The sequence below is a fragment of the Limulus polyphemus genome, unplaced genomic scaffold, assembly GCF_000517525.1.
Source record: "Limulus polyphemus unplaced genomic scaffold, Limulus_polyphemus-2.1.2 Scaffold573, whole genome shotgun sequence".
NCBI lineage: Eukaryota > Metazoa > Arthropoda > Merostomata > Xiphosura > Limulidae > Limulus > Limulus polyphemus.
In genome coordinates, this window is record NW_013666183.1 from 425,787 (window position 1) to 440,468 (window position 14,682).

Genomic DNA, 14,682 nt, shown 5'->3' on the forward strand with positions numbered 1-14,682 from the left:
ATCAACCCAAACATGACACAATGTTTTCTTTTTAACTTTTAACAAATAGTAATCGTGTCAAATAATCGACACATCTTTTTTAAATACGTAAGCTATCTACGAATACGAGCTGTATCAGGATTTTTGAGTTTTAGCAGTTAAAAACATGACACAAAATAGTGACTATTGTTTATAACGTCCTTTAATTATATTCAGCATTACAATTTCCTCCGTTCAAAAGCATTTACAACTGTGAAACCCTATAAAGTTGCTTTAAATATTCATATTGAATCCAAATCGTGTATTTTTATACGAAAATGCATTATTGGATACCAAACACTTCAACTAAATACAGTTAAAAAATATTGATCTTACATCATACCTCATTCCAACATGACATTTTGACTCTTCCCTAGGTTTAAAGTTAAAGACCTTTAACAAGATAACGGTCAAACAAATTTTACAAACAAGTTAAATGCTTACTAGTGTGTGTGGCCAATACTTTCGTTTAGTACTATTGTGCAGCCTAATAACAACAAAAAACCAATAAACAGGACGAAAACTTTAATCAACCGATGGCCGCCATCTTTAAATTCGGATGGAATTACTTCCATAAAGATCACGTGGATGAATGTTCCAGCTGCAATTGCTTGAAGAACAGCACTGACAGTTTGTCCACCGATAGATTGGTTTCTACCCACACACAGGCCAACTATCTGAAAAATAATGTGAAACAAATTCAAATGTTTATTTAATTGACTTTGGATATAGTCTAAGAACTAATAATAATAATAATTCAGGGTGGTCCAAAATTATCTCTTCTATTTTCAAATTTGATAACTAAATAAATAAGAATATACAACCATGCAGTTTTCAACATTTAGTAGCTAAGCTCAAAGAGTTTTTACTGTCATGTTTTTTTGTTGTTGTTTTTTTCCACTCCACTGATTAGTATCATTCAGTAAAACGGCAACCTTGCAGGAAAGGGCTCAATGTGTGGAATGGCTTGCAGAGACCAAGTCGATGTCTGTGGTGCAGCGTAATTATAGATGCCAGTACAGGAAAGAAGTATGGGGGTATGTTAAGGATATCGTGTATCGCACACCTATAGCGAACATCACGGAGCAAAAAACCAGGATAACGGACACCATCGCCACTGTAACTGTGGGCATCTTACAGTGAACATGGACTGAAATCGAATATCGGTTAGACGTGTTGAGAGCCACTAATGGTGCACATGTAAAAGTCTAGTGACATGTCCATAAAAACTGTTTGAGTTAGGCTACAAGATGTTGAAAACTGCTTAGTTGTATTTCTTGAGTTATTTAATTATAAAATTTTAAATTAGAAAAGATAATTTTGGATCACCATGTATTTTCACCAGTGAAGTAAGGTAAAAGTTTTCAACAATTAGTTTTAGGAATTATTAGTGTGAAAAGATTTAAGAACACTAATAAAGCAGGTAAGTTAGTAGTACTCTCTCATTTTCTTCTTAATTGAGGATAATTTATAAACATAAAATCACAAGTTTGCAAAAGACATTTATAAATAGAAACAGCAACTAAATGTCCTAAGGCATCTCATCAGTTTTCATTTCATTAAACCTGCACATTAACTGGTCAATAGAAGATATACGAACAACACAAATGTTAAGATAGAAGTTCCAGAAGGTCAATTTGTTTGTTTGTTTTCAGATATTCGCGCAAAGCTACACAAGACTATATAGCGCAATTTTTGGGCATAGCCGTTCCTAATTTTCAATTGATAAATTTAATTGGTGTTTCTCGACCCACCGGTCATCACTATGTGTGAAAGGATCACGAACTGAGTTTCAAATATATAAAGAGTTTATTTACTTAGTGAGTATTTAGTAAGCCAGATTATTCTTTTGCATTAAAGCTATTTGCTATGTCGCGACTGACCATATGGAACCTGAGACAAGAAAAGATTGAGAACCACTGAATTAGAGGAAACTTAAAGACAGCTAACCAACAACATCCAGCGCCAACTGTTAAGCTACTCTAATCGAATAATAGTGTTTGACTGTCGCCCTTATAGCACATCCATTGCCCCAACGTGCGAAGTCCGTTTTTGCGGCATCGAGACGTGAACCATGAACCATCCGATTCGCAATCAGGCACGCTACCACTAGGCCACACCCTGCACGAAGATAAATGAGTGGTATAAGTTTCAAGACAGCGAAGTTTGAACAAGTCAACAAAAGATAAACGAACAGCATAAGTCTCAAGACAGCAAAGTTTGGGCAGGTCAACAAAAGATAAACGAACAGCATAAGTCTCTAGACAGCGAAGTTTGGGCAGGTCAACAAAAGATAAACGAACAGCATAAGTCTCTAGACAGCGAAGTTTGGGTAGGTCAACAAAAAATAAACGAACAGCATAAGTCTCTAGACAGCGAAGTTTGGGTAGGTCAACAAAAAATAAACGGACAGCATAAGTCTCAAGACAAAGAAAATTGAGCAGATCTATAGAAAATGAACGGTTTAAGTTTCAAGACAGAAATGTTTGAGCAGGTGAACAGAACATATATGAACAGTATATGTTTCAAAGCAGAAAAGTTTTAGCACGTGCTAATTCTTCTTTCATAATTTGATGAGCAAACAAAGTTCATTCTGTTAAGATAAAGTCTGTTAAGCAACACTAGCCAAGGGTTGGTCCTGTGGTAAAGCTCTGGACTTCTGAGTTCGAATCCACGTGAAAACACAAATTATTCCCTACAATTCAAGCTGTAGGTGCCATATAAGAGTTACAATCAACCTCTTAGCGTGGAAGGTGGGTGGGTGGTAGGGTGCTGCTGACAGTTCAAATTCATATACGACGACAGGCAGGCTTAGCAGTTTTTGTCATAAATATAAAACATAAATAAATACTATGGTTTTAGTAATCTTAACGTTCTTTTCGGTTATTCCATAAACTATTTTAAAAAGAGTTAACATTTTTTCGAATTTTTATGCGATTCATGAACCATGTCGATTATGGCAGGATGCAAGCTCCCCCTAGTGGTAGGTTTAATAACTTAATTACGTACGAAACTATTGTATTATTACAAATAGACATATTAGATAATTCTATAAGACACTAAGAACAAAACTTCTCATTTTTCATCATAAAAACGACAGACAGCTTTTATTTTGTATTTAAGTTATAAAAGAGATTTATAACGATTATTACCTAAAAGATCCAGGAAACTGGAAAAAAATAATAATTAATTGTACCATTAAAGAAACCACTTCATTAAATTTTAAATACTGTAATCTGTCATCCTAAGTTGACTAAAAGAAGTTTTAAAGAAAGCGACAGAGTAAGCTTGTTTTTATTTTGTTTGTTTGTTTCAGAATTTCAAGCAAAAGCTACAAGGGCTATCTGTGCATAATCATCCCCAATTTTTAAACTGACAGTGAAAGTAGCTAGTCAACTGTACCCACTGTCAACACTTGGGTACTATTTATGTCTGTTCGAATATAATCGTCACTCTTGTAACGACCTACGGAACGCGTTTTTTGCGGCAGCGGATCGCGAACCATGAATTATCAGACTCACAGTCAGGCTAGGCTAATCATTAAACCACACCTGACCCAACAAATAAGGTCTCAACTTCCAAATCTCTGCATAGACTTTTATCCTAGCTTCATCAGATTAGATTTTAAATAGAGCAACATATTAGGTCTCATCACTAGATTATCTAAATTAGGTTTTAATAAAAGCTGCACTTGAAAGCTTTAATTGAAAGTCTACTATAAGTCTGTACTTTACTTTGTCGTTATAAGGCTAAAATGGAGCTAATAGTTCAGTCAACGTACGGCGTTTTTCTCCTCAGCAGTGAAGAAAGCTTGTTAAAATAATTACGCTACTCTTGTTATTTAGGGCGTACTGTCAGTTAAAATAAGTGTCTTATTAAATGAAATTACTAAGTTCGTATGTGTAATTGATACATTCAATTAATTTCATACTGCGTATAACAGTAAACTATAGTTCAACTGGTTATAATAATCTTTCTTTTCTGTGTGTATGTAAAAACTAAATAATGCTTATAGTTTTTAATTTTTGACTCGTTTTACTGTTTGATGAATGATTTTTTAGCACTTGAAATTATTCGAAACCTTAAAAACTAGAAATTCAGAAAAAATAATCATAAAATACAATTTCGCGATGAAACTACAATTTTATAAAAGTTTGTTGTCTGTTTATTTGTTTTAGAGCAAAACCACACTGAACTACCTGCTGTGTCCGTTGCAAGTCTGTAGACATACAGTTGTCCTTTTATAAAAGACATTAATAGTATTTATTGTTGATCCACTATGGACAACTTTACATGTTTCTACTTTTAAAAACCAGCACAACGCTAGAAACCGGGTTTCGATACCCGTGGTGGGCAGAGCACAGATAGCACATTGTGTAGTTTTGTGCTTAATTTCAAACAAACAAAAACCAGCAATCTTTTTTTGGATAAAAAGAATGTGGATTTCATAGAAATTTATTTAAAAGAAAAAGATGTGCAGACATCTGGATAAGGCTTGGCATGACTAGGTGGTTATGGCGCTCGACTAGCAATCTGTGGGTCGCGGGTTCGAATCCCTGTTCCACCAAACATACTCGCTCTTGTGTACCTTTGCACGTAATTCCAATTAAACTGCATGCTTAAACCAATAAATTTTCATATGTGAAAAATCTTCCATATTAAGTCAACAAGATTTAGTTATATATATATATATATATAATCATGAACGTGCATGTCCAAGTGGCTATTGTTTTGACTTTTATTGAGGAGTATTTTCCTAATATTTAAATGATGTTGCGAATGTCATCAAATGAGTTTTAAATCTTGAAAAGATCATCATCGGTATCAACAAGTTTTGAATTATCCAGTTTAGAAATCGTAGTTGTAACTCTATTTAGTCTCCTTCTTTGGAACTGTGTTTGAATATAGTTGAAATCACATGTTTCATGTTGATTTATGTCTCTCATGTTTCTCACAGTGGTGTTTGCAGAACAGTATATTAATTTTTTTAGGTTTTTCATTTGCGAAGAAATGCAATTCGTTTACGTTGCAATCGAAAAATTGTACATAGCATCATTTTATATGGAAAGAAACTCAGACTATTTTGGTCACCAGGCAATAATGGCAGATGCTCATCCTTTTATGCACAAACACATACGAGAGGCCATTTGCCCATTTCCTTCCGAAGCCTTTTAACGTAAGTGTGTCAGTCAGTCCGATTTTTGTCGCCACAATTTAACGCTCTCTTTCTACTTACGTCTTTTTGCATTATCTGGAGCACTTAAAAATGTAGCCAAACCCTCAATCGCGCTTTTTTATAACATTTGCTTACGTGGCATCAGCATCACAAATTCTCACCATTCTTTCATATGATGTTTTCTTCTGGGAACAAAATGGTTTCATTGGAGCTTTTAGGAACGTATTGAACGAAAATGAATACGTCTCTCTCTCTCTCTCTCTAAGAACAATATGAAGTTAGAAAATAAGAATTTAGATTGAAAAAGGTTCTTATTAGCCTTTCTTTTATTAGTGACATTAAACCACTTTCAAAAAGTCGTCCCCCTGTGGGTCAACGGTAAGTTTACAGATTTACAACGCTAAAATAAGGGGTTCGATTTCCTGCAGTGGACAGATCACAACTAGCCAATTGTGCGGTTTTGCGCGAAAAACTACCAACAATCAAAGTATTGTATGTTACATAACTCTAATTAAAATAACTGCTCGGTTTCTTTTTTTCATAATCTGTAAATAAAACTGTACGAGTGGCATTTCTACGTTAATTCACCACTGCTACTGTTTTACATTCTCGCGTTAAACTTGTACAACGAAAACTCTGCAACTTTGTTTTAGCATTTTTAATCGTGAAGTTTCGAAACATGAAAATCTAAAATTTCGCGTGCTCACGACCATAAGATTCGGTATACACAAATTCACTAAGATTGTTTATTGTTTATTTGTAATTAAGCACAAAGCTACACAATGGGCTATCTGTGCTCTGCCCACCACGGGTATTCACTAATATATAGGGTTGTTTGTTAATCTATATATCGGAATTTGACTTTTATTCTTTACAGATCGAATAATTGGTAGATTTTATACATTGATCTAAGTTATCCTTTTACAGTCCTTAGTAAGATGTACTGAGTATTTGCTGTATTTTCATAAGATGTAAAAAACGTTGTCGCCGTACAAAAGGTTGCAACTTTACTGTTAAGTAGGACTTGAAAAATAAAATCACATCATTTTAAAGCATTTTACGCATCATAAAACTAAGATTGGACGTCGTCCAAATTAATATATTACAACATCTATTACGCTTTAAAATAGTGTCCCCTAGCTGGACAGCGGTAAGTCTACGGACTTACAACGCTAAAGTCCAGGGTACGGTTCCCGCGGTGGACACACTAGATGGCTTTGTTCTAAAAACAAACAAAGCTTTAAAATAATATTTGAAATTAACGTTTTATTTTCTAATGTGCTAAGGGCAGTGCTTTTCGACAGAGAAAAAAAAAAGCTATATCAAAAATCCTATTTAAAAGAAAAAAACTAGGGGTAATATGTAAAAAAAAAAACAATTTGGTGCAAAAATTAACATGACTAAAACGTTTACCATGAAAGTGTGAAATAAAATCAATGAAAGATGTGCATTATCATAGGAAAAGACAATTTTTAGACATAACTAACAACATATGAATCCAAACATTCCAGTTTACTTTTAATGCAAATATTATAAGTCAGTTTTTGGTTTTGTTAAAAAAAAAAGGATAAACTTTCAACTTTATTTATTACTGACCTTTCCAATCAACATAATCCCTATATCGATGTAGCTATAAACCAAATTAAACTCATGTTGTGTGTTTTATTTAACTCTTACAAATTTGTATTGATTGTCACGTGCACTGTTTTTGTTTTGAATTTTGCGCAAAACTACATACGGGCTATCTGTGTTAGTCGTCCATAATTTAGTAGTGATAAACTAGAGGGAAGGCAGCTATATAACACCACCCACCGCCAACATTTGAGCTACTCTTTATCAACGAATAGTGGGATTTACCGTAACAACATAACGCCCCCACAGCTGAAAGAGTCAATATATTCAGGGAAGGGATTCGAACCCATGACCCCCCTGATTGCGAGTCGAGTGCCATTACCTCCAGGGCACGCTAGGCCACGTCATGCATCGTAATTATTTTGAAATATGCCAAAACATCAAATAATTTTTTCATTCCAAGTCATTTTAATAACATTTCTTCTTAAATTACATTAGTAAACCATCTTCTGCGGACTTACAACGCTAGAAACCGGGTTTCGATACCCGTGGTGGGCAGAGCACAGATAGCCCATTGTGCTTAATTACAAACAAAACAAACAAACAGTAAACCATCTATTAAGAGTTTTTATTATGTCTAGAATTCTAATAACTTACATTACATGGAAAAAAATACCTTTTTGTCTGTGTTTTCCCTGTATTTTATTTATTGCAACAATACTAATACTAGTCATATAAAATATACTCTTAACTGACAAAAAATATTTTCAAGCCCACCGCATGACCATATATATTTATCGTTGTAGCTTAATGTATAAAGAAACGTTTTGTTGTTGTTGTTTTTCTTTTGTTAACTGACAGTCAAGGTAGCAAAGACCAACTGGTTTAGAACAGCAAGATGAAAATAAATCAAACTATTCTACCTGATGAATAACACCCATTCTTGCTATAAAAACGAAGGTATTTTGATGCTATAGTTCCATTTTATTATACTTACAAACACTAGAATTAACAGGCAGAGGTACCACCATTAGTTATGAGCTGAATGGTTTAAAATCTGATTTATAAGTTTTATTTTATAATATTAATCTTTGCGTATGTAACTGTTGTCACGTGTCTTTACTAATGAAGATGCCAGTACAATCTCAAATAACCAGTTCCTTCCCATGCAATAGCAGTTACTCTATATCTATACAGCCTGTAATAGTTATTACTTCTTCTGTCATCCTTTATGTCTATATCTGTACAGCCTGTAATAGTTATTACTTCTTCTGTCATCCTTTATTATTACAGGCTGTACAGATATAGACGTTATTACTTCTTCATGACAGATGTATTTTCAATCTTCAGCAAAATTACGATCTTCCTTTATTTCATGTGACATTTTGATATCAGTGTTTACTTTTTCGTTTGTTTCAGAATTTCACAGAGACCTGCATTAGGGCTATCTGCGCATAGTCGTCTCCAGTTTGAAAGTGATAAACTAAGGGGATGGCAACAAATCAAGAGCACCTAGCGCAGACTCTTCGGGTACTCTTGTCTGACCAAACTGACCGTTATGCTAACTGATAGATCAGCGATAAATTTGGTTTGTTTTGAAGTTCGTGCAAAGCTACTCGACGGTTATCCGTGCTATCCGTCCCCAACTTAGCAATGATATCTTAGATGGAAAGTAGCTAGTTAACACTACACATCGCCAACTCTTTGGCTACTCTTTTACCAACGAATAGTGAGATTGACCGTACATTATAGCGCCCCCACGGCTGAAAAGGCGAACGTGTACGGTGACGAGGATTCGAACTCGCGACCCGCAGATTGCGAGTCGAGCACCCTAACCACCAGATCATGCCAGGCCCCAGCGGCAAGTCTGAGGACTTGTAACGTTAATAATCGGGTTTCGATACCCTCGGCGAACTAACCAAAGATGGCCCGTTACCACGCACCCACGGCCCCAAAGTATGAAGTACGATAAGTGGGAAGGGGGGAGGCAGTTGGACAGGGTCTACGGAATTTGAGTTCCACAGTCCGACAAAATGTACCCTTACTGAAACTGCACAAGGTCCGCAGTTATAAGTTTTTAATCAAATATCTGCTGTATCACAATGACTGTTAGAAACAACATTATATATGAAATGTATCAGTCATAGTCATTTTTACCGGTTCTGCAGATAAATCAAAATTAATTGTGCCAAATAGCCAATAAAATGGGAAATTAATATAAGAATATCACAGAATCTCTTGAATGCTTTCTTTGTTTTTACTAAAACTATACGTTGCTTGTATTCCTTGCGAATTTTAGCTAGCTTACTTTGCTTATTCATTCTGTTTGTACCAGGGGCTCCCCCACAAAATCCCCTGATGTAGTACTCTAAAGATAGCAGAAAAAATTAATTATCAAAATTAAACATTATTCTGCAACCTATGTTTATCATTTGATTTTACGTTACAGCGTACAACATTATGGGTTCAATAGAAATACATATAAAGTTCAGTTTGGAATTTGTCAATTTTCATAAATATTATTATATGACTTTTCGTCCTAATTGGAACTGATATTTTTCAACCAGAATGGCACCTTATGCGTACGTGGGCTAAACGACCATGTCTGAAGTCTTTAGGATTCAAGTATAATTGTCCCTAATTTGGAGCTACTGACCAGAAGGAAGGCAGCCAGCCAGCAACACTCGTTGCCACAAAAGTTTCGTCCGGCTATTAAAACCAAATAATGGGACTGACGTGATAACGTTCTCACAGTAGAAAACACGAAGTGGATTCACATCCATCTCAGAGCGTTGAACAACCTTTTATATATTCTTGTAAAAATGCTGTCCTTAAGACACTTTTTATATTCCAAATATTAGATCTGAGATTTATAAGCATACGAATTAATGTATAAATGTTTAAGTTTTAAATTTTTTTTATTTTATTTTTTTTATTTTTTTAGGGGGGGGGGGGTTTCTGGAAACAACAGTTTTACACCTGTATGTCTCTATAAAAGGTTTGCTCTTATTACTCATACTTTTCTGCGCAACGATATTTTGCTAAGCGTCTATGTGTATGGGTGAATTTGAGAACCCACAGGTATACGTTATAGCAATCAATGAAGACTACACAGAATACTGTAACAGTAATTACTACATGGTTGAGGTAGCACTCCATCAGAGCAGGAAAGGCTTTTCACACGAGATAAAATAAAAGTGTTAATCTATGCTTTGTGTATGCTGTCTCTCGATCACCTAGAAAATTTCCACTCCTGTATTCTTATCCCATGAATGTAAACCAATATTATCCATCGATCGACATTGAATGTTATCTGCCTCAACGTCATAAAGATCAACACGAAGGCTACTTCTGATAGTTAAGGAAGAAATCTTTGGAGGTACATTGCTTAATGGTCCACGCGTAGCCTAGTGGTTACAGTTCCCGAATTATGAATCCGAAGATTCATGGCTCGCGTCCACCTAAAACGTGCTCCACACCCTGGGATCATGGGTACATTATATAAGAGTAAAGGTTAAATCATTCTATTCGGTCAGACAAGAGTAACCCAAAAGCCTGCGGTGGATACAATTCACTAGTTGCCTTCTCTCTAACCTAAAGTAAAAACGAGGAACAAAGGTGTTCTGTAGCTTTACACAAAAACTTAACTATTGTTCTGTTATGCATATCATTCCTGAACTACGGCAATATTTTTTTAATATTCATTTACTCCAAGAACTAGCAGATAAATAATACGAAAGCAAACATTTCATGTAGTTTTTTCCTCCTTTATAACTAGGTACGTATTAAGTGACTTGTATGCAGAATCATTAGAAAACACTATCTAATATTTTCTATAGTCAAGTTTCGGTTTCCATTTAGCTGTTTTTAGTTTATCTAATTCCAAACGTAGCGAAATCCCCTAATTTCATAATCTAAACTATAAATAAAATAAAACGTGAGACGAAGCGTTTGAAGTGCACGATATTCACAGACACTAACAGACATCTCTTGCAGCTTGAAGTGTACGCTATTCACAGACATTAATAGACATCTCTTGCTGCTCGAAATGCATGCTATTCACAAACACTAACAGACATCTCTTGCTGCTCGAAATGCATGCTATTCACAAGCACTAACAGACATCTCTTGCTACTCGAAATGCATGCTATTCACAGACATTAATAGACATATCTTACAGCTTGAAGTATACGCTATTCACAGACACTAACAGACATATTTTGCTATATATTTTCTTCCATGAGTTCAGGATCAATTCGATCTTAAGATTCATCGTTTCAGCGACTAACGTCAGGCCATGGTTAATAAGTAGGTTTAAAAGCTTATTGGATAATTTGTGTCATAGGCTTCATTTTATCGCATGTTTGAATATCAAAGAACAGTAACAATTAAGTATATAAATTCTGTTCTAATACATTAAAACTAGAACAATTGACGCAATATGTTTCTTAGCTGTTCAGCACACTTCATACAAGCCTACACGTCCACTTATACCTTCGTAAGTTTTCGTTTTATGTTTGTTTATTTAAGCAGGCAGACGGCACATTCCAAACAATCAGCAGGAATAATTTAAAAAATGAAATCTCTTTTTTTTTATCGATATTTACCCACACACATTTTACTCAAGCTATTTGAATAAAACGTGACCGGAAACTTAAACTCAGCTTTAATTTAGTTTATGTTCAACAACTACAGACTGCACCAGATGTGTATGTGCTACACAGAATCAGTGAAACCACCACTCATATTCGAACAGATAATATAAGATAATGTCGTAGAAATTCGTTACTTTGCTTCCTCGGGAAGCTTCATCGTGGTCATCACATATAAAATTAAACATAATCATCCGGCTTATTCACAGATTTAAGGAGTTTAAATCAACTTATCTTATTTTTTAATCAAAAAAGGCCTGGCATGGCCTGATGGTTAGGGCTTTTGACTCGCAATCTGCCGGTCGCGTGTTCCCATCCCTGTCATCAAACATGCTTGCCCTTTCAGCCGTGGAGGCTTTATAATGTGACGGTCAATCCAACTTTTCGTTAGAAAAAGAATAACCGAAGAGTTGGCGGTGGGCGGTGTTGACTAGCTTCCTTCCTTCTAATCTATCACTGCTAAGAGACGGGTAACGTAGATAGCTTTGCGCGAAATTCAAAAACAAACAAATCATAAACGTTATGAAACCAAATCCCTTAGAAATGTTGATTGATGTCCTTAAAACAACTGATTAGGTATGATAAAATCAGGTCATTGGATCAACATCAAAGAATACTTTTGTCTTTCGTTATCCCAGAGCTTACGAAGAAGTTGAAAATCGGAGTATCTTCGAAATGAAGTGTGATGTAATAACAAGAGACACACAAGCCGTAGATGAGGCATTGGCGAGTTGTTTTTTTCTTATTTATGTTACTAATGCTATCTGCCGCCGGATATAATTTTGAGATGTTGACCAGAGGAAAATTAACTTGCCGGCAGCACCCACGGCCAATTCTTGACCTACTCATTTATCAAGGAATAGTTAGATTAACCATCACATTATAATGCCTCCTACGGCTGAAACAGTGAGACTGTTCATGACCAGGTTTCGATCCCGCGACCCGCTGGTTGGGAGTCGTTTTCCCTAACCACCAGTCCATGCCAAGCAAAAGAGGCATTGTTGAACTATCATTCTCACAAAATATCGACCTGCAAAGTTCAAGTTTATGTAAGGCAGATTAACTGAACTCTTCAATTTTCTTACACCTATCCAGGTATAATTTTGCCTTCCATTGACTCAGTGGCAATATTTAAGACTTATGACTCTAAAGTTCGATCCCTCCCACGACCACAGTGCAGGTACCCCATTCTGTAGCTGTTTAAGAAAATTAATTATCTTTGTAGAGTGAAAACAAGAATAGGGGGTTGATAAGTACTTCCGTTACATGTGCGCTTTCGTGGCTAAATGATATATATATATATATTAGGTCGTCTAGAAACTAATGTCGCTTTTTTTTTCAGATGGGAAAAACCCGAAAAACTTATATATCAAAACATTTATTAAATGAAATAGTCTCCATTCTTATCGATGATGCTTTTCCATCTTACAATCAGGTTGTTAATGCGCTGATTAAAGAAATCACTTGGCTTTGTCGATGTCCTCTTTAACACGTTCCACAGTTGCATACGTTTTCCCATTAAGATGGTGTTGCAGAGAACGAAAAAGATGTTAATCTGATGATGATGCCATATCTGGAAAATATGGTGGGTGGGAGAAAACTGCAGAAAAAATGCTGTCCTCCTCAGCTCAGCGGTGCGTTTGTGGGCTTATAGCGCTAAATATTGTATTTCTATACCCGCGGTTGGCAGAGAACAGATAGCTTATTGTGTAGATTTGTGCTTAACAACGAAAATGAAAACAAAATAAAAATAATTCTAAGACACTTAATCTTTCTCCTTCTAGTGGTGGATTGTAACAACATATTGATGGAGTTCTGAATAGGCGAGTGCAAATGTCATTTTTCTTGTGTAAAACTAGTTAGATGTATCGTAAAAAACACACTTATGTTTGTCATTTTTTACAATCATGAAATTACACTGATTTCTGGATATTTCTAGTTGATCAATTCTAAAAGCGTTCTCTTGTGGAAGGTCTATTCAGTGTAAGCTTTCGACTCTAGTACTAGTCTTCATTAGGAACAATTTTCATTAATGTAGGCCTAACTAGACTGCTGTCATTCTGAAGCAGATCTAAAAGATGAAAAGTAATGTCATCTAGTGTTTATTGAAAAAAATTACATTCAAAACACTAAGTTTTCTAATTATCATACACTCTTCTAATTCTTGAATATCCGTAAAGGACTAGATACAGAATGCCGGTCTAATGTCTGACGACAAGTAATTTAATTATATTTATGGTTCACCAGCTTAAAAAAGGCGTTCGCTTCATAACAATTTTTGTAAAAGATAGATATTATAAGGAAATATATCAGAATGCATCTTAGAACAGCAGAATTCTCCAAAATCAATGGTTAAGATGCTACTATTATACTTAATTCTTATAGTTCACTGGAGTCAAAGGCTTGTGCCAAATGAATTTCAAGTAACTTGTAAAAAAAGCGTAAATTCATTTTATTTATAATCTCACGTTTAATACGAGTTTAAAAGGTATTTGATATAACATTAGATTAGTGATACACATTATATTATTAAAAATTGTGTTGTAACAAAATATTATTTAAGAATTAGCATGATATGAAACTAACATTTCTTCAGAATTTTTATGTATATTGGAGAAATTTAGACATTTTGGCAAAAAGTTAGAAAAAATAACGGCCTTTACTCTTCAGGTAATAATATAAAAAAACATATAATTCAGTCAACATTTTGCTGGTGCAGCTTCATTAGGGCTAATGTACAAATGATGTTTAATGTGAAAATATACGTTGACTTATTAAACTGCTTTAGGTGTTCTGTTGCTTGACACTTTCTAAACGTGATTTTAACAATGTTTAGAATACTACTGCTGTTTCATAATTGTTCTAATAGTATACTATTTGTTCTATTTGACAGTTATGATACAAAAACTATATTATTAATGATCAATATTGAATTTCGATAGCGCATATTGGAGTATAAATGGCATGTTAATACTAGTAATAAACGACCTTATAACACAATTTTTTTTTATTCTTTAATTGCACCTCAACATTTCGCTTTATAGCTTCCTCGGGAGTGTTCCACTAAAACAGAAGCCGTAACTAACAGTAAAAAAGCTTCAATTGGTTTAATTTACTATTTAAAATTGAAATTTCCAATTGAAGCTTGTGTTTTAGTAGAACTCTCCCGAAGTAGTTATAAAGCGAAACGTTGAGTGTCCAATTAAAGAGGAAGAGTACCGGTGTATAAGACGCAACCTTATTTTGAAGACAAAGTTTTTGTTT

At 34.8% G+C, this 14,682-nt stretch overlaps 1 protein-coding gene across 1 annotated transcript in view; it reads right to left on the reverse strand.

The window, feature by feature from the left end:
• Positions 1-176: 176 nt before the first annotated feature.
• LOC106459194 (zinc transporter ZIP3-like) overlaps positions 177-14,682 on the reverse strand; it is a 16,973-nt gene continuing 2,467 nt past the window's right edge. Inside the window, exon 2 of the mRNA XM_022385620.1 lies at positions 177-695. Coding sequence (XP_022241328.1) covers positions 462-695 — 234 coding nt within the window. The 3' untranslated portion in view covers positions 177-461. The remainder of the gene's footprint in view (positions 696-14,682) is intronic.